This window comes from Podarcis liolepis (assembly GCF_965112155.1).
Source record: "Podarcis liolepis genome assembly, chromosome: 14".
Taxonomy (NCBI): Eukaryota; Metazoa; Chordata; class Lepidosauria; order Squamata; family Lacertidae; genus Podarcis; species Podarcis liolepis.
This window is the reverse complement of record NC_139569.1, coordinates 41,057,858-41,083,588: the sequence shown is the minus strand read 5'-3', so window position 1 is coordinate 41,083,588 and position 25,731 is coordinate 41,057,858. Positions and strand designations below refer to the sequence as shown.

At 41.1% G+C, this 25,731-nt stretch overlaps 2 protein-coding genes across 2 annotated transcripts in view; one reads left to right on the top strand and one right to left on the bottom strand.

Annotated features, from left to right (window-relative positions):
* LOC310693470 (NAD(P) transhydrogenase, mitochondrial-like) overlaps positions 1-25,731 on the bottom strand; it is a 963,907-nt gene that overhangs the window by 198,014 nt on the left and 740,162 nt on the right. The gene's annotated exons all lie outside the window — the stretch shown is intronic.
* Positions 989-10,854, top strand: DUT (deoxyuridine triphosphatase). The gene is made up of 6 exons (XM_083476051.1): positions 989-2,438; positions 4,091-4,182; positions 5,882-5,926; positions 8,468-8,542; positions 10,400-10,470; positions 10,712-10,854. Exons 1-6 carry the CDS (start codon positions 2,278-2,280, stop codon positions 10,766-10,768), a joined length of 501 nt encoding a protein of 166 aa, XP_083332177.1. The 5' UTR covers positions 989-2,277; the 3' UTR covers positions 10,769-10,854.

The following is a 25,731-nucleotide window of genomic DNA, read 5'->3' as shown; positions in this document are numbered from 1 at the left end:
CTGGGTCAGCAGTGAAGCCCGAACGCGGGCCTGCAGGCGACGGCCATGGCCGGGCGCTTCCTCCGGCTGCTCTTCAGGAGCAAGTAAGGAGCGGGGCGGGAGAAGGGAAAGAGTCAAGAGGTGTCGCCCAAAGCGAAAGAAAGGGCGCCGCCGCCATTATTCCCTCTCGGGAGGACGGGGTCGACCAGCCGAACCCGCAGGGGCGAAACGCCCCTTTCCCCCTCTCCTTTTGGGGAAATTGGTTTCTCCCACCAAGGAGCGCCCTCAGCCTTGGGGACCGTACTAACTAGGCATGGAAGGGGGGGGGAGAGAAGAGATAAGCCTGGGAAAAGTAGGGAGAAGTGTGCAAGGTGTACATTTCATTTCATTTCGACCCTTGTTCTCCGCCCCCAAAAAACCCAAGTCATTGCTCCCTAAATAAACTCAAAAACGAGTTTGCCCTAGAAATCTATTAGTCTTGCTATATTTCTCCTGGTTGCAAAATTAGGAATGTAGGAAGAAAAAGCTCCCCATTACAAACAATGAGGAGTTGTGTGAGTTTTGTAGCGTAGCTGAAATAACTGGGCAGCAGCATGTGACTTCCCCCAGCCAACCATTTCATAACTGCAATTTTGCTTCCCACTTTTTTCTCCAAAGGAAGCCCAAGGTGGCGTTAAATAGTTCTCTTCCCCCTTCCTCGTTGAACCCTCCACAACAACCCTGTGAGGCAGGTTAGGTTGAGAAGCAGCGGCTGGCCCAGCCAGAAAAGGCTGGGCCTTGCAGCAACACATCTTGTAAAGGTAAAGGGACCCCTGACCATTAGGTCCAGTTGCAGACAACTCTGGGGTTGCGGTGCTCATCTCGCTTTATTGGCCGAGGAAGCCGGCGTACAGCTTCTGGGTCATGTGGCCAGCATGACTAAGCCGCTTCTGGCGAACCAGAGCAGCACATGGAAACGCCGTTTACCTTCCCACTGGAGTGGTACCTATTTATCTACTTGCACTTTGATGTGCTTTCAAACTGCTAGGTGGGCAGAAGCAGGGACCGAACAATGGGAGCTCACCCCGTTGCGGGGATTCGAACCGCCGACCTTCTGATCGGCAAGCCCTGGGCTCTATGGTTTAACCCACAGTGCCACCCACGTCCCTAACACATCTTTTACCCATGTAAAAACACACAGAGAAGAACCCTGCTGGATGAGCCAAAGGCCCATGATATTCTAGCCCAGTATCCTGGGATCGCAGCAGCCAACCAGATGGCATTCCTGCAAGTGGGATGTGAGCGCAAACAGTATCTGACCCCCAGGGAGGGCATACTTTTTTTTTTAATTTAGTGCATTCATTGATATCCAAACTAGCCTCAAGTCGTGCAAGGTGCTTCAGCTGCCTTCTCCCCATTTTATCCAGTAGGTTAGGTTAGGTCAGCTGAGTAGAGATTAGAAACCGCCGCCCCCGTCTCCCTGATCTTAAGCCAGCACTCTAACCACTGCACCACACTGGCCAATGGACGTCTACTTGGAAATAAGCACCATCGAGTTAAGTGGAGACTTCCTCCGATGTAAAATGTGCATAGGCTTACTAACTCGGGTCTTCTTTCTTATGGCGGTGGGCTTTTCTTAAACAATAGTTTTAAACGAATATATTTATTTGACCTGATTATAATAATCAAATCCCCCCCCCCAATATGGAGCTGCTTTTTTGCGGAAGGGGGGAGATCACAGAACTGTAGAGTTGGAAGGGATTCCTAAAAGCCATCTAGTCCAACCCCTTTGCAGTGCAGGAATCTCAACATGCTGCCATCCAATTCGAAACCATACCGGACTCTGCTTAGCTTTTGCAAACGTGCTAGCAGGTTTTTTTTATTGCTGGTGGAGGGCAGGCCGCTATTTCGTCACAATTCCGCTAGAACTGAGGGTTTCCCCATTTGCTTTGCTCGTTTGAGCAGCTCCCGCTTTTTGCAGGAGAAAAGGATGAATGGAAGCGGGTAGATTCCAGTACGAACTCGGAAAGTGATCATGCGGAGGGTAGCTTGGGCTCCTCTACATTCCCCCCCCCCTCCATATCTCTTGCCTCTAAAACAAGAGTGACTGACGGCACATCCTTTCCCCTCATTCGCCCCGCCCCCCTCGCGCGCCCATTGGTGCTTGGGTTGAAATTTTCGCGCGCGCGCGAGGGAGGCGGTTAGGCGGGGAGGAGAAAAGCGCGGGCTTTTCTTCTTCATTCTCCTCAGGATTAACCGCCTCTCCTTATCTCCGTTTCTCCCGCCTTTTTCTGTCTCTCTCTCTTTCGCGCGCCCAACATGCCTTGCTCTGAAGCGGACCTCGCCTCTTCCCCCAGCAAGAGGCCAAAGGTCTCCGGCAGCGAGGCGCCCGGCGAGAAACTCCGCTTCTCCAAGCTGTCGGAAAACGCGTCCGCTCCTTCCAAGGGCTCCTCCCGGGCTGCGGGCTATGACTTGTACAGGTGAGGAGGGAGAGGGCTTTGGCCCACCGCCGCCGCTAAACAATGGATAAATATATATATGGAGAGAGGGAGAGTTCGAATCCTGTTTGCTTCTCGGAGTGGTTTAACAATATAAAAAATATAGTGCTCGAATCCTGCTTGCTTCTCAGCAGTTTAACAATATAAAGAAATATATAGTGCTGGAATTCTGCTTGCTTCTCGGAGTCCTTTAACAATGTATAAATCGAGAGTGAGTTCGAATCCTGCTTGCTTCTCAGAATGGTTTAACAATATTTTTTAAAAATAGTGCTTTAATCCTGCTTGCTCCTCAGAGAGGTTCAGCAATATAAAATATATAGTGCTAGAATCCTGCCTGCTTCTCAGAGTGATTTAACAGTATTTTTTTAAAAAATAATAGTGTTTGAATCTTGCTTGCTTCTCAGTGTTTTAACAATCCTGGAAAGAGCCTTTTTCACTTTTAAGATCAAGGTGGAGAGAGAGAGTTGCCACAACCCATTTATCAAGGTCAGGAGTCGGTGCATTCAGCCCCACACCTGCTATTTGTGTCTTTAAGAGGACTGGGTGAATTAGGGGTGGATCAGGCTAAGGCAGCCCTGTATAGGGAAGCTTTTAAATGTTTGTTTTGGTATATGCTGGAAGCTGCCCAGAGTGGCTGGGTCAACTTAGTCAGATGGGCAGCGTGGAAATAATAAAATTATTATTTTATTAAAAAATGATTTGGTTTTCAAATTAAAATTTTACAAAGATATATCAGACATAAATCATAAAAACAAGATTCCAAGGAATCTCCTGGGCTTCCACCCTTCCCTTTGTGCGTCCTATTATTAATCATTTCCTCCTGCATCTTTTATGATGATCCACATCTTTTACATCTCCATTGTGTCCAGAATTCACCCTTAAACTACAAGAGATATTCCAATCCTACTAACAATTTCACAAGTAGGGTTTTTTCAAATGAAACAAATCCCATCCCTGAATTCCTAGAATTTTGGCTAAATTGCTTCTTTCTCCTGCAGTCATTAGCTATGGGTCTGTCACAAAAATATACTTATTATTTAACTGTATTGTTTTGCATTTCCTCACAGTGGTGCTTAAGGTGGCTAATAGCTGGGAGGTCTCCGCACCAACCCCGTAATTCAGGCACTCCTCAAAACCTGCCTGAGAACGGGGTCATATAGCACAAAGTGACTTCATTTTCATGTGCCTGGAGGCAGGCTTTAGTGCAAAACAGTAGTGTTGAGCACCCTTTTAGATTGCTAACCTGGTCTCACTATCTTTATACTGCAATTATCTAGGACAATTTTAGTCTTCAATTTATTTTAATTTTTATTTGCACCCAGGACCTATCCTTATCTCCACCTTCGACCATGCAACCCAATCGGAAATGTTTACAGCCCGTACAATTCCTTGTTTTTCAGAGCTAGAGTGACCAGATGGAAAAATACCTTGATGTATAAAAGGGAATTTTGACACATGTGATTCATCACATTCTGGGGCCAAATGGCAGAGGAAGGCCATTCCCTTCAGGCATTGTGAGCTCCCAGAGCACCTGGCTGGTTATGCCTAGAAATTGAATGCTGGTCTGATGGTCATGCTTAACAAGGCAATTGGTATTTCTTCTGGTAATAACATAAATTTGCTTGCTTTTCTAGTGCATATGACATTGAAATCCCTGCTTCAGGGAAGGCTGTAGTGAAAACAGACATTCAGATTGCCCTTCCTTCTGGATGTTATGGTCGAGTAGGTAAGTTGCAAAACAGAAAGCTTCTAATCTTGCAAATTGCTTCTTAAGACTATTCTCCTGAGAACTATGGAACAAGAATGTAAATTCTCTTAAGTATTTCCTGGAAATGATCTGCAAAACCTGCAGGAGTACATTAGTTCTATAGTCCCTTGTGTTGAATTACCATATTTTCCCGTCTATAAGATGCCCCATGTATAAGACTCCCCCTATTTTGGGGGACTCAGATTTAAGAACATGGGGGAAGAGGTATCCGTGTATAAGACCCCCTAATTTTTGACATTGTTATTTAGGAAAAACCCTAGTCTTATACACGGAAAAATAAGGTACTTGTGGGTTTGCAGCCTAGGGTAACTTTTTAGTAGCCTCTCTTAAAGCTTTATTTAGCAGCCATATTAATAAATTGATTTATGTAAAACTAAATTTGGAACACCTTGATTTTTATGTATCTGAAGCCTGTTTTTTTTTTTTTTTGTTGCTTTGCATTTGGAAATCTGATAATTATACAAATACCACCCATAAAGTCCAGTCCTTAAATTTGTTGGGTCTGCAAATACAATTTTCTCTTTGGAAATCAGTTAAAGACTTCTTGTCCAGTTACATAAGTGGTGAATTGTGATAGCACCATGATCACTATTTCTAGCTGGTCCAACAATGCTTACCTCTTGCCAGGGTCCAGACCTCTACTTAAGATTAAATCCAGGGTTGCCTCCCTTATTGGTTCCATGTTATTAACAGATCAGGGTTTTGGGATGTGATTCTGTAAAACATTTCAGTGGGCATTTAGCTTCAATAAATGAAAGCAAACTTAGTGTGTGTTTCCTTTTGTAGTTGTCCTGAGCTTAGTACCAGCACAGAAGTGAACTCATTTGAGTTGCAACTTGCTTCAACACATCATTTGTATTCCAGTCCTTCAAGAATTTTTGTATATGCTTAATGTCCTTGTATGATTGCAGTACCTTTTTGCTTATATAAAATGAGTAATAAACCTACACTGATGGGCTAAAATGTTTTTTCCCCAACTTAACTGAAAAGGATTGCAACATACTGAAGAATGTACTGTAGCGGTTTTGTCAAGCAATGTAGGTTTCTACTGAAGTTGGGAATAACCACACCAGATACCATAACGCTGAACAAGAAGTGTGGATAGAGCGTTCCTTCTTAATCCTGGCTACCTTAGCCAAGTTAGCCATGTCCATATGTGTCACTTAATAATGCTCACTAGTGTGAATGCAGCCATGCAAACAATTATTCTAAATGCAAGACAGCTCTCTTATTAAAGCCATTTTAGAAGAAGACGAGTAGTTTGGATTTGGTATCCCGCCTTTCACTCCCTTTAAGGAGTCTCAAAGTGGGTCCTCCCCCACAACAAACACTCTGTGAGGTGAGTGGGGCTGAGAGACTTCAAAGAAGTGTGACTGGCCCAAGGTCACCCAGCAGCTGCATGTGGAGGAGTGGAGACGCGAACCCGGTTCCCCAGATTACAAGACTACCGCTCTTAACCACTATACCACACTGGCTCTCTTTGTGTTTTATTTTATTGCTGAAAGAAACTATATAATGCTATTAATTGAAACATTTTAGAAATATTTGTGAAATGTGAAACTATTAGTATTGAACAACTTGCCATGGAGGAACATTTTACAAAAAAATAGTTTTGATTTTTTGTTTTTAAAAACTATTTTCCTTTCTTTTTGTTTAGCTCCTCGCTCTGGTTTAGCCGCAAACCATTTCATAGATGTTGGCGGTAAGTCACTTGTTTCTTACACTTTTTAGCACTTGATGGCTTTATCATATACCAGTATATGATAGTAGACACATATATTATTGAAATTGACAGCTGGGTTCACAAGCAGTTGAGACATCTAATATGGCTAATTTGTAGATGGAATAAATCAGATCTCTATCCTAGGTGTTTGCATCCTCAGTCAAATGAGGTTTAGCTTCATGCTACTTTGCAGGAATAGAAGTTCGCTTCATAAAACCTTTAACTGCCTTGTTCTAATATTATTTCCACCGCTGCTGCAACTGCCACTCAACACAAGCCTTCAACAAACTACTTTAGCTGTTTCAGTAGAGCATGAAATTAACATGGGTTTGACATTTATGCTTCTATGTGTACCATAACCCTAGATTCATAGCTTTAGTTGCAAAATACTGCAAAATCTCATTACTGTGGTGATTTTTAGGTAGTCCCTGAAGCATATACTCTCATGAGGCTATGAGGTGCCCAAAGACCCTGAGGCATGTTTTACTTCATAACATTTTCAACTTAAAGGAAGCACATGTTATATGCAACATTTGTGTCTTGAGTATAACGAAATGGAGAGAATTTAGTGCTGAATTACGAGGGGACCACGTGGAGTTGAGGTGGGAAATACACTTTATGCTACATACCCACATCTAACTTGGCCCCATTTTGACCATTCCATTTGCATATCTTTTTCATTGCAATAACTTCACTGGTGGGAGATCCTTCGAAATTCTGTTTTCCTCAGCAAAACTTTTAAAACTGCCAGTAATAATATGCAAACTCTGATAAAGAGTTTGCTTAGGAAATAGAGTACCAGATGCTGTGTCTAGAGAGGAAAAATATAGATCTGGATAAGTAAAGGTGTTTATTTAAGACATCAATTTAGTTTCTAGAAAATATCCTACTTAGTACTTACGTGAATAGTTCATTAGTGTTACTTCAGCCACACATTGAATATTTGGAATAGCTGGTTCTTGTTATATGTAGTCTTTGCAGTTGAATAAATTAACATACCGTAATTCCAGAGAACTCTTCTAACTTATTTTAAAAGCATACAAATTAAGAATAAATTTTGAATGCTAGTTTAAACATTACAATTGAGTTTGACTATCTCCTGCTTTTTGCTTTGCTCCTGTATTAAAATCTTGGGAATTCCTTATGCGTATGAATAGTTGAAGGTTATTGTAATTCTGAAAAAACCATTATGGAAGTTTCCATAATCTGCATGTGTGTGCTTTTGGAATGAAGGATTTCAACAAAATGTATATTGTAAATCTGGCAGGGAGAGTACAGATTTTCATTTTATTGCTTAATATTCTTGACACCCACAATGAACTTCCGCGGGTTGCACGTTTTCGGGTTACGGACTGCGCCGAACTCAGAAGTACCGGAACGGGTTACTTCCAGGTATTGGCACATGCGCAGAAGCGCCAAATCACGTCGTGTGCACAGACGCGACGGGTTGTGAACGTGCCTCCCGCATGGATCACGTTCGCAACCCAAGGTTCCACTATATCTGTATTCTGTTACATGGTTTTATTTGGTTTGCTGTTAAATTCCTTGAGCAGCCCAGTATTATCTACTTTAGCTGCTTTGACACAAGTAGAGGGAAATAGGAAAGAGTTGTCTACTTGTTCTGAACTTCCCTTGCTGTAGCTTTTGCTAATTTGTATTAATACAGTCGTACCTCCGTTTACGTAGCCCTCTGGTTATGTAAACTTAGGGATGCACGCAAGGGAAACCCGCAAGTATTTTACTGGGTTTCGCTGCATGTGCAGAAGCGGTCCTCAGGTTGCGGAAACCTCAGGATCTGACCGGACCTTCAGAACGGATCCTGTCCGCAACTGGAGGTACCACTGTACAGTACTGAGAAGACAAGGCTGTTTATGTAAGAACTGCCAGCAGTGGCTCCCTTCACGCCCCTCTTTAAAGTAAAATTGTAACAATTCTACACTATAAATGGCCTTTATGACCATTTGAAACTAACTACAAGCTTGAGACTGGAGTTTTGATATTGAACCAGTACTGTTGTATTAAACCTGGTTAAAGAAAGAATACTTTATTAAACTGGAAACAAGTTATCCGGCCTGAACTCTTCCCCTCACATTCTATTGTGGTTTGTAATTTGGCATTAAGCAATAATTGCCTGTTTTGGGTGTAACATCAAACAGTGGTTTAAAGCAGGTGGGAAACCTGCACCCTCCAGATGTTGGAAGACTGCAACTCATGATCTTTGGTGGAAGTTGGAGTCCAGCAACATCTGGAGAGCCTGATTTAAAGAGACTAGGCCTTGAAGCATCAAAGCTAGCCAACAAGGATGAAGGTAAGCATGCAGACCCAGTGCCCTTTCTTGTCTTGAGCCATAAATGTTACATCTGAACTAGCCCACTTCAGTGTGATACAGGTTGCATCCAAATCAGTTTCTTATTTCAATATTCAGGTGTTCCTAGCAGTCAAGTAAAAGGTGGAATTCCTTAATAAATGTATAATGAAAAGCTTCTACTTTCTTACATTACCTGATGTTATATATTACAGCTGGGGTTATTGATGAGGATTACAGAGGAAATGTTGGTGTTGTGCTATTTAACTTTGGAAAGGAACCTTTTAAAGGTAAGAATTAAACTTTGAAGTGTAGATATCCACCTGAACTTTGTAGTTTTTTAAAAAAGCTTTCTCTTTTATTGTGTCCTTTTTAGAAACATGTAAACATTCCAGTCCTCAATATGAAAGATCTAATGTAGTTTAAAACTTTGAGCTGGTTGCTGCCTTATTTTAGCCTTGGTGATTCATTTACAGAAGGAGTTTCAATATACTAGGGTTGTGTAGTTAGCCTGGTCTGTATTTTAGAGGATGACCATTCTTCCTGGAGTTTAAGAAGCATCTCCAAGGGAAAGTAAATAGCAGAACTTCTCTACAGTATTGCTTTGTGTTTTCAGGTTCAGTAGTCCTCTTGCTACAGCTAGTGATGTGAGGTGAGAATATCCTCTGCTAGAATATTCTAGAGAATATTTTCTGCTAGAAAATTCTCCAGAGAATATTCTCCACAAACTGTAAATTCTAATGTAAGAACCAGTTTTACAACCCACATTTAAAAGACATAGTAAATAATAAGTCAAGCGGTGATATTGCCAGTGTAAGTAATGAATAGTAATTTTTTTGATCCAGTTACATTACTGGGCATTGTGTCATTCACCATTGGAAGTTCTGAGATGTGAATTACAGAAAACATTTTTATTTTAGTTTTAAAAATGCTATTCATTTAATTTGATGAACAATTTAATTCGTATGTATTTCAAGTATATGTAATAGCCCTTTTTCTGTTTTGGTGTGACCTTATTCTTAGCAATTCTGTACCCTTGGCCATACAGTGTTTTGTTTTGTTTTGTTTTTCCAGAAAGTAGCTTTAATGCTTTATACAGTACCTAGGCCTATACAATTATGCGTAACCTCATGTGAGGTGGTCTTGATTTAAACAGTTGAGGTCTCTTTATTTTTATTTTTTGAAGAATGTGAATTCACTGTATTGCCCCATTGAATAAAAGTATAGATACAGTTTTTGATTGCCATCTGAACAAGTTTATCCATGACTAAACATGTATATTAACAAATGAAAATTCTCTAATATTCTCATTCATTGAGAATATTCTCCAAAAGATTATTCTCAAGAATTTAACATCACTAGCTACAGCAGCAAATGACTGCTCCAGATGTTATTAAAAATATTAGAGTTTGTGGTGAAACAAAACTCCACTTCAATAATACATCTAGTTAAATACTTAATCAGAATAATACATAGTGATGTATTAAATTGAAGTTGGATCACCAAACTTTGAAGATGAATGAAGACTGTACCGAGGTACCCGAGTGGTAGCTCGGGTTAGATACGCTTCAGGTTACATACGCTTCAGGTTACAGACTCCGCTAACCCAGAAATAGTACCTCAGGTTAAGAACTTTGCTTCAGGATGAGAACAGAAATCATGCTCCGGCGGCAGCAGGAGGCCCATTAGCTAAAGTGGTGCTTCAGGTTAAGAACAGTTTCAGGTTAAGAATGGAACTCCAGAATGAATTAAGTACTTAACCCGAGGTACCATTGTAATGGATTCAAGGCATAGTCTGATGGAACAGGATGCAGGAAGCATTGCTAAGCAAATTTAGGTCTAGTCAGTGATTGGGAGGACTGAATGAGGGTAGACTGGTTTTAAATCAGACTGATTTTAAATCACGTTTTCTTCTAAAATTAATAGTTGGTTCACGCAGACATGCTAACTAGCTGTATAGCTGTTAGAACATTGGTTTACAACCGTAGTGGCGGCTAATTCAAAACTTTTGATTACGTAGCTCACATGTACTGAGTTAATATATATGCTTAGTAAGGAGCCATAGAATTGCAGGATAATTTATACTGTAGTGTTCTTAAAGTGTTGATACTATGAATTCTTAAACCCTTTTTCCTTTGGCTTTGAAGTTAAAAAGGGGGACAGGATTGCCCAGCTGATCTGTGAGCGCATCTACTATCCTGAGCTTGAAGAAGTCCAGGTAAGGAACTTCAAATACTTTGTATCCACAGCTGATTTATTCTTTTTAAAAGGAAGGAGAGGAATTAAATCCTGCTTGCTACTGAATTATACTTTAGCACAAGAGTTTGTCATTCACTATCCACTGCATTTTTTTAATTTTGTACCTAAACATGAAATATATTGTGGTGGTCACATGATTTTCAAAATTATAGAACAAGAGACAATGACTTTGAGAAATTAATCACATATCTATCTTTTAGGTTTTGGATGAAACAGAACGTGGCTCAGGAGGTTTTGGATCAACTGGCCAGAAATAAGGATAGCTGTTACTTGTAGTAAATGATTTCATTTCCCTTGTTTTTGTATAGAGCATTTTTGTATAAATAAAACTTTTTTTTTTGTAGATTTGCTTTCTGTTCATACAGAGTTGCTGAAGTTACAACCATTATTCAAGGAAAATAACTTGAATATGTGTTACAACATACTATTCTCTGCCTACTTATGTTCAGTAGGTGTCAATATCATGCTAGTAGAGCGCAGAGGAATTTTTCAAGTGAAAACTATTAAGGACTACAAAAGGCACTTGAAGCTCTTCACAGAATTACTTACAAAATATCAGTGAAGTCATAACAACAAAAAAAACAGTTTATAAAATCACACTTAAAATAAAGACTGAAATGAAATCAGCAAGAAGCAAAGAAAATAATAAAATGATCACCTGGCAAATGCCTAGAATATGAACGACTCTATTCTAAAAGCCAACAGTGATGCCAATACGTCTAGGGAGGCTATTACATAATGGGATACCACAACATAAATAGTCCTATTCCTAGGTGCAACAGACCTGATCCATATCTCTCAAACTAATATGCAACACAGAAATTGCTCATCAGATTTTATGCTTCCCACCCAGTTCTTGACTCAAAATGAAATATTGAGAGGAAAATATTTAGGAATTCCTACTATTTATGTCTGACCATCTGACTCGCTTTTTGAGAAACGACTATTGAGTGTTTATAATCTGCCTTCACCAATACTTTGTTACTTCTGTCTCAGTAGAAATGAACATTAAGAAAAGAGGCAATATTCAACAATCACAGAATCCATAAAACAATTCCAACAAGCAGATTAACATCTTCATAATGAAATGAAATGAACAAAACACAGCAGTGAGGAGAGCAATTAGAATTTCCACTTAAACCAAATGCCTGTTAAAGAAAACAGGATATCCAGATGACTTTAGCAACAGTTCCCAACCCCTGTCTCCTCTGGGGTATCCCACTCATGGCCCCTTTCTGTGCCAACAGACTTTCCAACCCACATTTCCAATGAAAGAAAACTGCCTTTCTCCATATCAGTTGAAGGCCCAAATGCAGACAATTCCAACAAAGAAAAGTGGGAGGCGTCTAAGAGAACCAGTGTGGCTGCATAAGGAGTTTACAGATGAGCTGAGATGTAAGAAGGGCATGTACAAGAAATGGAAGAAAGGGGAAATCACAAAGGAGCAGTATATACGAGTAGCCAGCAGTTGCAGGGTGAAGGTTAGGCTGTATAAAGCTCAGAATGAGTTCAGGCTTGCAAGAGAGGTTAAAAATTAAAGGTTTCTTCGACTATGTCAGAAGCAAGAGGAAGAACAAGCAAATGTTAGGTCTTTGCATGGAGAAGATGGAGAAATGCTGTTGGGAGACAGAGAAGGTGGAACTACTCAACACCTATTTTGCCTCTGTCACCCGAAAGGAAAGTGATGCCCAACCTGGTGATAACCAAATAAATGAAGTAAGGCGGGAACTGCAGCCCAAAACAGGAAAAGAGGTAGTAAGGGAACATCTAGTTTAAGTGAATTCCAATCTCCAGGACCTGTAAAGGAGCTTGTGAATGTAATCTCAGAGCCTTTTTCTATGATCTTTAAGAATTTTGGAGAACAGGTGAGGTCCCTGCAGACTGGAGGCAGGCAAATGTTGTCCCCATCTTCAAAAAGGGGGGGAAAGAAGACCCAGGTACCGACTTGTGAGTTTGACATCAATACCAGGCAATGTGCTAGAACAGATAATTAACCAGAAGAGGATGCTACAATCATGACCTAGTATGGGTTTCTAAAAAATAAGTCAGTCAAATCTCATTCCTTTTTTTTATGGAGTTACAAGTTTAGTGGATCAGGGGAATGCTGTGGACACAATGTATCTTGATTTCAGTAAGGCTTTTGACAAAGTCCCCCATGATACTCTGGCAAGGAAGCTCGTAAAATGTGGGTTAAATGAGGTAATTTAGGTGGATTTGTAGTTGATTAACTGACCAAACCCAAAGAGTACTCATTAATGGTTCCTAATCCTGGGTAAAAGTGACTAATAGGATGCTGTAGGGTTTTGTCCTGGGCCTGTTGTTCAACATATTCATAAATGAAATGGATTAAGGAATTGAGGGGATTATCAAATTTGCAGATTATGCTAAACTGGGAGGGGTAACTAATGCCACAGAAGACAGAATTAGAATTCAAAATAACTAACAGACTGGAGAACTGCCCCCAAGCTAACAAAATGTAATGTTCTGCACACAGGCAGGAAGAACCAGATTGAGAATACTTGGCTTACTAACAGTACATGTGAAAAGGATCTAGGGGGTTACATGTTGCAGCAGCAAAAAAGGCTAATGTTATTTAGGTTGCATAAACTAGAAGTATAGTGTCCAGATCATGGGGAGGAAAAGTACCACTCTGTTATGCCTTGATCAGACCACACCTGGAATACTGTGTCCAGTTCTGGGCACCACAATTTAAGAAGGATGTTGACAAGCTGGAATGTGTGCAGAGAAGGGCAACCAAGATGATTAACGGTCTGGAAACCAAGCCTTATGAGGAATAGTTTAAGGAGCTAGGTATGTTTAGCCTGGAAAAGAGGAGATATGATACCCATGTTCAGATATGTCAAGGGCTAACACATGGAAGGGGGAACAAGCTTGTTCTCCTCTGGAGGGTAGGACTCAAACCCGTGACTTCAAGTTACGAGAAAGAAGAGTCTGACTAAAACTCGGGAATAACTTTCTGACAGAGCTGTTCAACAAGTCTCCCTTTGGAGGTTGTGGACTCCCCTTGGAGGTTTTTAAGCAGAGGTTGGATGGCCATCTGTCATGGATGATTTAGTTACAGTTCCCGCATTGCAGGGGGTTGGACTAGATGACCCTTGGGTCCCTTCAAACCCAACAACTCTGATTCTCTGAGTTAAGACTAGCTGTTGAGCATCATGTACCTTTGTTCAGCTACTGCTAAAGGAAAGCATCTTAAATTATTCCTCCCTGATAGACAAAACATTTTGCTTTATGATTCATGTTTCAAAACCTATTTTAGAAAGTTAGTATTTTGCTGAAGAGAAACTGCAGAACCCATGCCAGGAAGGATCTGGGGAAAATCCATCTACCTCAATGGGAAAGTAATGCTTTCAAGTTCACCTCAAGCTGAACTTTTCCAATATAAACACTGAAGAATTATTAAGCTTTCTAACTGCTCTTGTTTCCCAGTGGCTTCCAAGTGCATCCTGCTTGAACTAGCAGCCTAGCAATATTTTACTTATGTCAGCATTTAATTTTGTCATCCTGAGCCACCGCAGTGTAAAGAGTTGAGAAAACAAATCACTTAAAACATGACTTAACTGTAAATATACAAAATATAAACCAACAGATAACATTGCTTTTTAACCGGCATGGGCAGTCTGAGAATCAAAGGAAACAAAATTGTATACAGCTAGGTCTAATTTCCAATATTATTACCATCTACAGATCTTTAGCTCAAGCCAATGTGCAAATGATTAACAATGGGGGGGGGTACTGCAGAGGGACAGGTTTATGAACTAGCGTTTTTATTTTAATACATTTTTATCCTGCCTCTCCTCAAAAGAGTCCACAGTGACATACATGGTTCTCCCTTCCTATAGTGTATCTGACACAACTTTTTATGGGGTAAGACAGTGAAGATTTGAACCTTGGCCTCCCCAGCCCTAGTTTAATACTGGCTGCTACCCTTTGTCATAGCATGGCTGTTAAAAGACCTTGCAAGTTCTTCTGCAGTGCTGATTTACAAAGCTGTCCCTTTGCACCTAAGCTTGATTATACTTGTATAGTTTTCAATACAATACAGTGGTACCTTGGGTTACATTCGCTTCAGGTTACATACACTTCAGGTTAAAGACTCGGCTAACCCAGAAATAGTACCTCGGGGTTAAGAACTTTGCTTCAGGATGAGAACAGAAATCGTGCTCCAGGGGCACGGCAGCAGCAGGAGGCCCCATTAGCTAAAGTGGTGCTTCAGGTTAAGAACAGTTTCAGGTCAAGAATGGACCTCCGGAATGAATTAAGTACTTAACCCGAGGTACCACTGTGTATATATATATATATATAAATGTAAATTAAGCCATCTCATTCATAACCTGTTCTTTAATATTAGCCATTTTGCCCAATGACTAGATGAATGATTGTGACCCTCCCAGCTGAATGTAGCCCTCTAGTCATGTATGGTGAGCTGCTAGTTGCTGGACATGCTGTTTTTGCATTCCTAAACAGGCAGCAAAAGTAGTAGCAGGCTGGGTGTCTCTTCTAGTATAGCAAATGAACCACTAGATGGCACTTTAAGCCTTTTCTTTTAACATTGTACACACTTCTGCAAAGGAATCCCCCGCCCCACCCCCAAAGATCTTTTTGTATGTAGTTAATCATTGATAACTCCCAATGGGACTACATTGATGGAAAGCAACATGCAACAATAGTTGAGTGAAAGCTGGCAAAAGCATAATGTCAAGGAGGGGAACAATGCCCATAACTGAAATAAGATTTGGAAGGTTGAGCCTTTTGTACAATCACTTCTGGCACAGGAGAGAAGCCTGTGGGTTCTTTCCCCTGCTGGGTTTCAACACAAATGGAAAATTGCAATGAAGAGAAATGTTACCACCCCACCCCCAGCTTTCAACTGCTTTTCTCCTTTAACTTCTGTGTTGTCATGATACTGAATATGTTCAACCCCTGCACGTTAAACTAATCTACTTACAGAAACATGGCAGAGTTATGAGAATCCTTATGAATATTTCTCAATTTCTGTATTGGCTGGGACTCTTGTAACTACTCAGACAGGTACTTAGTGTCTGCTGTCATTGTGTTTTGGCTTCAGGACAGTTAAATGAGCTTCAGTATTAAGTAAACTTCTATGACCCTGCCAATTTCCTGCCCCGTCAAATATCTCCTCATAAGAATAACAGTGTCCTTTTCTTTGGTTCGAGTTCAGCGTGCTTTTTTTGGCAGGCCTGGCATTTTCAACTTGCATACATTTGTGACCTCAAGTGAAACTAAAGTGAATGCTTTGGTTCAGTGTTTCCCAGGTTTTGCTTATTTTTTAAAAAATGATTGTGGACCATTCAGGTATCTGAAGTAGCAACACAACTATTTCCCCTCGTTACACTATTATACGCTGGTGGAAGTGGTAAGGAAAAGAGAACAGTTTGCTGAAGTCTTAAGTCATAGTAATAATGATAATAACGATCATATTATTATGGACACTGTTGATTAGAACAGGGTGTAAAATATTTCATAGCAGAAGTGTAGCTTTCACTCCCCCACCTGGGTATCTCCATTTCTCCAGAGACCCCTCTGTGCTTTAGCACACAGACCATTCAATTGGCTGCCCTTGCGCTGGTCCTCTCGTGGCTTTGTTTTCACTTTGCTAGCAGAGATTGTGCACTTGGGGGCCTCAAGGTGCAAAGTCTATGTGGATGTCCAAATACAAGGCATGGAAAGGTCTGTAGATGAATGAGCCTTCTGGGATGCACCATATTTGGTCTTCCAACAAGCACTTAGTACAGTGGCTTGGTAGAAGACTGGTGGCTACGCTTGCATTTATGAGAAGCCCCTCTACTGTATTTTGCGGCCCCTCTAGCACTAGGAAAATATAATGCATTAGGTTTCTCAATCATTACAGGGTTCACAAAAAATAAGACCTGGATACCTGGATATTTTTATTTAGTCTAGCTGCCTTGTGAAGTGCCTGCTCTGGAATTTTCCCTTGGTTCAGGCACATCTGCAGTGGGAAATGGATTTTTTTCAGTGGCCTTGTCCTTTCAGATGGTCATGCAAGACCCATCTGTTTAGAAAGGGGTTTAGTTGAGAATGTGTGCAGTTACCTGGCTACAGTTGACTATTGATGCTACTGTTGTTTGCATTTAAAATTTGTTGATTCATTAGTGTGTTTTTTCCCATTGCTTAATTAGAATTAAAAACAATATACATTAAGCAGTTCAAGAATCCTGGAACAGCACGATAAAAATGTCAGTAACTAAATGATCCAGTTAACAACTGAAGCTGGCATGTTTTGAAGTGAAGCAAATGTGTCTCTTGATTGCTGTTGATTGTGGTGAAATTGGACAAAACAAAATATAATGAAAACTGAACAATCATAAAAATCACTTCAGTGGATTCTTCTGACATGAGTATTTTGTGGTTTGCAGATTTGTAGCCAGAGTAAAGAAGAAAAAGGAAAGGCTGTCTCTAATTGTGCAAGACAAAATAACCATGTGTCTTAGATGGATGAAAAGCTCTTCATTTCCCTTTCAGCCAGTCAGATTCAGCCAATGCACTTTAGACCCTACTGTGCCATCTGTGCTTGGACCATACCGCCACAAACCATTCTTGTGTCAGATTGTAGGGTAGTTTCTGATAATATAGGCATTTTCTTCCAAGAAGAAAAAGAGACAGGTCATGGTATGGATCTCACATTTTATTCCTTCACCCCTAGACCATCTGCCATCTTCTCTGAATGGGAGGCAAGTTATTTATTGTCAAGCAAAAATCAAGATTGCCAACTAGCCGCAATTCCATCATCCTGACTAGATGCCAAACAGAAGGCCATAAAGCCATGGTTCCCTTACTTTTCTGGGCTGCTGCTGCCACCTTGGTTCCATAAACTCACCCCCAGTGCCCCCCACCCTACGAAAAGCGTTATTCAGAATAGCAGTTTGCATGACCCACTAAGAAAGATTAAACAATAAAATTCAAAACGGTAACAAGCAATTGAACATTTATTCAAAATCCAATTAAAGCTATTCAGCAAAATTGATACACTTGATCCAGTGATACCAACTTCTCAAAGACTAATAGTCATTTACACCTCCAGCACCCTGTTACCCTTGCCTCTAAGTGCTTCACCCTGGTAATTCCACCACCTCCCCATGGGGCAGTACTCCCTCTGTGTGTGTGTGTAAGTGGGTAAAAGAGTGTGTGTATGTGTGTTGGAGCAGAAGAGGATGTCTGGCATTTTATTTCGTTAAAAATGTACCTTTCAGAGGAGCAAATTTACTCAGATGGTAAGGCTGTGGACATATGGAGGACAGAAGAAGGGAAGAATAAGGAATTTAACTAATGGGTTGGGGATGAGTTGGGAAACAGCAGTTCAGCTATTTCTATAAAATTCGAGATACATATTATTAATTGCTTTTTACATTAGTGTCAAGATGATTTGCAAACATTTAATAAAAACCTAGTTTGACAATATGCCCTTAGAGTTGGCAGAACTACCGTAGTTCAGTCATCAATCTTCTGGAAGCCAAAACGACCACCTCACCCACATGCTCCACTTCCTTTAACTCTGTAAAATGTATTTCTATGCAGTCTGACAGATTTGGACATGCAATGTCTGACCATATTATTTCAAATTGCATTGCAACAATACCAATTTATTTGTACATCTGTCTAATGAAATCCAGGGTTGCTATGTAGTATGGAATATATGTGATGGACTGGAATGCAGTTGTGTCAGAGCTGCACTGAGGGCTGTTCCTGGCAGAGCTAGGCATGTTTATTTTCCTTTAACCTCTTTTCTCCAACTTAATGACTGCTGCAAGAGGTCATTCTCATGCTTTGTTCAACACTGCTGCTAAGCAATGTCCCAGAGAGCGTACAGGACAGTGGTGCATCAGAGTTTGTTCTGTCCGTGCCAAATCCTTGACATATGGGACACACCCAAGCAGTTTGGGAATTCTTCCAGAAACCAGAGTTCCCACATAACTACGTATTAGGCTGTGATCGGGTTTTGGGGTTAGCCACAATTCAATTAATATAATGTTCATAGATGTTAGTGGAGTTGAAAATGGAGTCTTAAATTTGCAAGAACGGGTGATTATCCTTCAGTGTTAATAATGCTTCAGCTAGCAACCATCTTTCTCCACACACTGAAAAAACGCTGTGGAATCCTCTGCAAAATAGCAAGAAAACCGTATTTTTGATAATGTGGATGTAGCTGTTAGGGTCCGTGGTTTATACGGGATTGGCAGAACATTGAATTAGTGTTGGGGGTGCCTTAATATTAGCCTAAATGGAACCTTCATGTTCAGAGGCAGGGCAAAGAATTGGGGAAGGCTGTAACCTATATCTTGCTTATCCCCAGATACATCTTACTAAGTACCAATGGAAACTACTGGATTGCATGGTCCTATGGCCTAATCCATGATGGTAGTGTTTGCATTACCAGGGCTAAGGAAGTGGCGATTCTCTGCTACGGACTCCCACCACTCCCACCTCCATAGAAACAGCAGTTTACTTAACAACAATTTTTGAATTCAATTGTTATTTGATAATATTTATATTTTCTATATCTCACCACACTTACAATTTTTCGGCAATTCTCAAAAAAGCCCTGTAGGGCAAGCCTTTACTCATATCCTTTTATTTTAGATGGGAATCTGAGAGAATAGTGGTTTGTCAAAAGACCAGATTCTAGTGAATTTGTAGCTGAAGGGCAATTTAAACCATCCTCTTCCCAGTTTACACTCATGGCCCAGATATTGCACCAACCCCCACAGTAGTTTTCTTACCTTCAACGAAGAATCTAAGGAAAGGAGACTGTATTTGACTGGCACATGAAATGTTTCTGCTCACAGCTGGTCACTTCTCTAGTAAGGACCTAAGATACTTTTACAAGGGAACATCAGCACCAATGGACGGATCACTTGGGGGAATCTAGGGTCACAGTTATGGGACTTTTTAACCTTCAGTTGAAGACCGTCATCACTAAAAGCCCATGGGCAAGGCCTGAACTCCTTTGCAGTAAATTGAGAACAAACATTCCTCTTTAGTAGATAATTTTTCTGTCAGCATTCAAGTCCAGGGAGAATTATTTCAGAGTAAAAGCAACAGTTTTAGAAGCAGAAGTTTCAGGATCTCAGCCCTTTAAGCAACGTGCAGGACAGTACTTTCTCTACTGGAATGTACTGTGCCAAAAGGACAGTGTATATCTCAGGGGGATATCTCCTTTTTGGGTTCCCCCTTCCCCACAATATGCAACTCCTCGTTCTATGTTGCCACCTCTCAGCCACCCGCTCCAATTTTCTCTGTTACTATAGAAGCCAGTTGTTGATCCTGGATTCATTCTCTGATTTTTATTCTCTCTCTGTCATCTTTCCCATGAACTAATAAGCCACAGTGGATTTGAAAGCATGAGCAAATGCGAATAATGCACCAAAAACTTTCATGTTCCATTGACATTTGCTTCCCACCCTAATAATTTAGAGTTGTTAACATACCAGAAAGAAAAGAAATTATTCTCCTTCCCATCACTTTCATTACAAAGTATGAACCAAGAAGAACCATGAGTAATAGAGTTATTGTTTGCTGAATAACACATGGTCTCAATTATAGGGATAAGAAGCATATAAAGCAACGATGAGGTAGGGATGGGTTAGTTGTATGGGTTTTCCATTCAAAATGCACATTTTGCATTAGAATCATATATACATTCTGTACCATGATTTATCCTTTCATTGATGGGGTTCCTTACAATTCAGCATGAAGCCAGCCGGCATTCTTAGTGAGGGCTGAGTACATATTTTTGAAGGAAACATAGAAAACTGACAGCCCCATTTCCTATGGCTAATGGACACTTGGCTAATGGATAGCAAAAAATGATTGTTAGTCTGATTCCCAGTTGTCTGGCAGCAGGGATTTCATGGGAATGGAGTCATCACCACGCCTGCTAGAAGTGAAACATAATCAGACCTTTTAATGCATGTGTTCTTTAATCTGAAGCAAGCTGATTGAAGTAAAATATATCCTATTCACCCAGCCTACCCCCATAATGGTAACTGTACCAGCACAGCAGCATACATAAAGAGAGTAAAAAAACCAACCTTGGTTCTTAACAGAGATGTCTTTTCATTGTGTTAATAAGACACAATATCATATAGCCATCATCACGTCTAAACATGACAGATAGCAAACTTTGTACTAAGCTGACATACCCCCAATAATTTGCAGCCAGCTGGCTTTAATATCACAACCCATGCCAGGAATGTGCCATCTTTTTGAGTTATTTTCTTCAGCCTTTGTGACATTACATTTGACCTATATATTGAAATCAATGTCACTCTAGTGAGGAATTTGAGTGCATGAGACAGAGCCAGAAGATGATGTTGCAGTGGTCATGGAACTGTCACTGAAAATGATCTCAGTGACAACTGATTTCTCTCCCATTTATATGGTATAGAGCAGGAGTTGCCAATCTGGTGCCATCCAAATGGCTTAGACTACAGCTCCAATCATCACTGATAATCGACAACACCAGGCATAGGCTAACTCGGCCCTCCAGATGTTTTGGGACTACAACTCCCATCATCGCTAGCTAACAGGACTGGTGGTCAGGGATGATGGGAATTGTAGTCTCAAAACATCTGAAGGGCCGAGTTTGCCTATGCCTGGACAACACACTACTTGGGGATAATAGGAGTTGCAATTCCAAACATCTGAACACCACCAGGTTGGCTACCCCTGGTGTAAAATCACAAAACATTGCAGAGTGCTTCTGATCAGGGTTCCAGCCAGAATGCTCCATTCTAGACTTTCCTTAACAGACGCCCAGTGATCCATGGCCACTAAGAATGCACAGTTGTCATATGACAGTTTTTGTGGGATAACCAGCTTCATATAGCTAACATGATTAAGTTAATGAATACACTAAGAGGTTAATACCACTGAGTAAGCCTATCCTGCTAGGCTTAGCTATGTTAACTTCCCTTACCTTGGAAGGAAAGGAGTAATCAAGCCTATTGTTCCTTTAAATCTACCTGATGGAGCTCAGCTGTGTGAAGAGGCTTCAGCTTCTTGCTCCAGCTTAGCTGCATGGCTCTCACAAACCTTTCTGGTGCTCCTATACCAATAAATTAAGGAGCTTTTGCCACTTTGCAACTAAACCAAGTTTTACTGCCTGTGCAGCTTGTCTGACTGATGCATGAACCGGACATCTGAAAAGTTTGTAAGTAAACCAATTTTTATCTTACCAAATGTGGTCTTTTTCTATGCTAAGGGAAGTGGAAAACTTTGTAAGGAACTTGCAAGGCCTATTTTAAAAGCCTAACAACCTATATTGCCATGCTTTAGTTTGTTGCGTATTTTGTGATTTTTAATCTCTGCTATGGTTCTCTCACCAAAGAGTACTTGCCCCAAACTTGAATCTTGGCAACCAGGAATTCTCCTGTTATACCCCTCTCTTTCTCTCGCTGTGTGTGTGTGTGTGTGTGTGTGTGTGTGTGTGTGTGTGTGTAAACATTCCTTTTGCACCAACAGTTTTTGGATGCACCCCATTTAGGATTCTCCCCTAAAGCTTGTTATATAGTTCAACAAACCTTAAGACTTCCCCAAACCTGTTGATAACTGTTTTGTGCAGGAATTGTGCATTTTGGCTACATAAGGATCAGCACTTGGAAAATGAGTTTCTCATTAGTATACAGTGGTACCTCGGGTTAAGTACTTAATTCGTTCCGGAGGTCCATACTTAACCTGAAACTGTTCTTAACCTGAAGCACCACTTTAGCTAATGGGGCCTCCTGTTGCCTCCGCGCCGCCGGAGCACGATTTCTGTTCTCATCCTGAAGCAAAGTTATTAACCCGAAGCACTATTTCTGGGTTTGCGGAGTCTGTAACCTGAAGCGTATGTAACCTGAAGCGTATGTAATCTGAGGTACCACTGTATATACAATATAGCAGGAGTTGCTAACCCTGACCGTGGACCCAATCTGGCTCCCTAAGCAATGTTTTTTCCACTTCCCCAGGACCCCACAGGTTTTGGGAGTGGCAAAAAGAAAGAAAAAATAGACACAGTACTGGGGTGCTCACTGCCTTGATGGGGGTTCAAAGTGCCTGCTCCCCGGTCCTCAGATGTGCAGGGAGAGGACCACCTCCTCAGCTGATCTGCATAGATCAGCCTCTCCATGTTTACCTCTCTTCAGGTATCTGTAGGCACACCTGTCTTTGATCAAAGTGTGAGGTGGCTACAGCTGGTGGGCTAGCCAAGGTGAATGCAGCTAAGCAACAGTTTATAGACTATGAAGCTTTTTATTCAAGCCCACGTGATTTCTGGCACATCAAATTGTGATGGCAATTGGTTTGGACACTGGTGGGTCCATGCTTTCAGCTTTATATATGAAATGCAAGGCAGATGATGACAGCAGGTTGAAAGCTGCACAAGTCATCAGATAGATGTCTCACTCAGGGCCAATTCACAGAAGACAAAAATTTCCTGCAGACACGATTTCAGTTTAGGAAAGAATTCTGTGTGTAGTTGGCCACATGCGAGAGAATGCGCACAAGTCTATTTCCAAACATCTATCCAAACTGCATGCAGGATTCATGCAAATTATTGCATGGGAATAATTTGCTGTAGGGAGTTAATTTCCCTTAGCTTTCTGGCACCTTCTTTTGAGTTCATCGGGCCATTCTCCTTTCAGGTTTGAAACTCAAAAACCAAAGGGAAAACACTGCCAACAACTCATTGGGTTCAGGCTGAAACTAAGCGAAGCCTCCAAGGCTTGTACAGTTTCTACCTCACAGCAAAAATATTTCCTGATTCACCTGAACTTTATTCAAAATTGACTCCAAGCTTGGCCCCATCTTTCCTGGATAACAGTCCCAAGATTTATTGAAAATGAGCCCAGTTTCAAGAAGTTCATGAACCTTGACAAACCTGGCTATTTTGGTGGATTTGAAATGAAATCCAAAACTTGTTTTTGCCTGTTTTAGGTTACTGCTTTAGGGTTTTATTATGATTGACACACTTCAGGTTAACATATCTTTTTTCATACACGATACTAATGCGAAGTCAGTTTCCTGCTAGGCAAAACTTGGCTTGCTATTATGAAATTTCATAGTTGTCTCGTGCTCTAGCCTGATCCAGCAGCAGAGGGCTATGTAGTATGGTGCCAGATTTTAGTATTAATTTTCATCACTTACTTAAGGGTATTTGATAGGATCTCTTGACAATTTAAGAAGTGCTTTTGTCATACTTTCACATTATTTGGCAGGTTCAATTTTTGTTATAGCTTCTTTTTTCCCTAAAACACACCTGCATCCCATTGGCTGCGAATGATTGCCTTCCTTTTGAAAGTTAGATGTGCTAAGAGTAAGATGGAGAGCCTCAAACTTACCATGGCAATATGTAGATTTCTAGGTAATATTGTGCCCCCAACAATCTCCTTACCTTTTTCCAACTTCTTTTCTCCATTTATAGGGAACTATCCTCTGTAAAATAAATTGGGCTTATGTTCCTGGATGCACTTCTCAGTTCCTATATACCAGTGGTGGCGAACCTTGGCACTCCAGATGTTTTGGAACTACAACTCCTATTATCCCTGACCACTGGTCCTGTTAGCTAGGGATGATGGGAGTTGGAGTTCCAAAACATCTGGAGTGCCAAGGTTGGCCACCCATCAGTCATCACATGTTTATGAGCTCAAAGCAGCCTTGGCAAAATGATCAGTGGAGGCTTTCCCTAGCCTGAGCTGGCTCCCTTCCAGAGTTTTGGAATAATTTGAGCCAATAGCTGCTGCTCTTCTAACTCTTAAGGGTTAGTGCTGATGTGTGGACATGAGCCACGAGCATTACTTTCACTCTGGCTGATGTTTCAGTTGCAGCAGCATTGTTCTGTTTTCATATTTTAATAGCAAGTTTTCAAAAGAAAGGAAGGAAGGAAAGTGGCGAGTTTTAGAAAATTTGGAGGTTTTATGTTTTACACAAGCACATGCATTGTATCTCCAGAGAGCAGATAGAAAGCTGTAGCTCCCTCAGTGCTGTGTCCCATAGTGTGTTTGGTTTGTGAAGTAATGACAGACATAGCTGCCAACTCCTAGGAACTGAGGTCCCTTTGCCCCCCCCCATAAAATATTTGAGGGCCCCCAAATTTATGGGCATTGCCATTCAAATGGTATGTGCATTGTGTCTTGTGGTTGATTATGCAAGGCAGGGCTTACCTGAGTCCCCCCAATATTTTATTCAAGTTGGCACCCTTGATGGCAGATATAGCACACAATGCTACACCACATAAGTTACAACAGCAGATCAGGTTAGTTATGTACTGGCACCTTGGGGCTTGGGTATTGCTGGGATGGGAGCTACAGACAAAGTAGTATAAACCAGCTACTGTTTAGGATTAGCCATGATCAGACAGATAAGAAATCTGGATGGGTTCTGCCTCAGCCCATGAGGAAGATGTTCCATAGGCTATTATAAGGATGCTCACACCTAGATCCACAGACTAATCAGTCTATTTGGGACTAAGGAAAGTATCACACTTTGGCAACAATTTAACATAAAGCTATGTGCTCCTGCCAACCTAGCAGTTTGAAAGCACATCAAAGTGCAAGTAGATAAATAGGTACCACTCCGACGGGAAGGTAAACAGCGTTTCTGTGTGCTGCTCTGGTTTCGCCAGAAGCGGCTTAGTCATGCTGGCCACATGACCTAGAAAAACTGTCTGCGGACAAACGCCAGCTCCCTCGGCCAGTAAAGTGAGATGAGCGCTGCAACCCCAGAGTCATTCACGACTGTACTTAACTGCCAGGGGTCCTTTGTCTTTGCCTTTGCCTTTACCTTTATGTGTGCTGAAAACCAGTGAACTTAATGACCGTAAGTGTGCCTCTGTACTGTGATTGTAGTTGTCGCCTTGATCTATTAAAAGGTATTGAAGATTTAGCAGCCAGCAGCACTTTCAGATGCTCATGTGAATACAATTATTACATGATCATGCTGTGTAATCTCCAGTTCAAATGCAATCATTAGCCTGTAGTTTTAGAAATAGAGATTGAACATGCTCTATGCAAACAAGTGGTAAAAGTTAATATACTGAGGGTAAAACTAGTGAAGCATAATGTGTTGTCTTTTTAAACACAGGATTTTGTACTGCCACAATTTCTTTTCCTATATGAGCTCTGTTTCATGCAGCTTCAGTAGTGGGAAGGTGTCAGTGGATGAACAGGACGATGGACAAAAT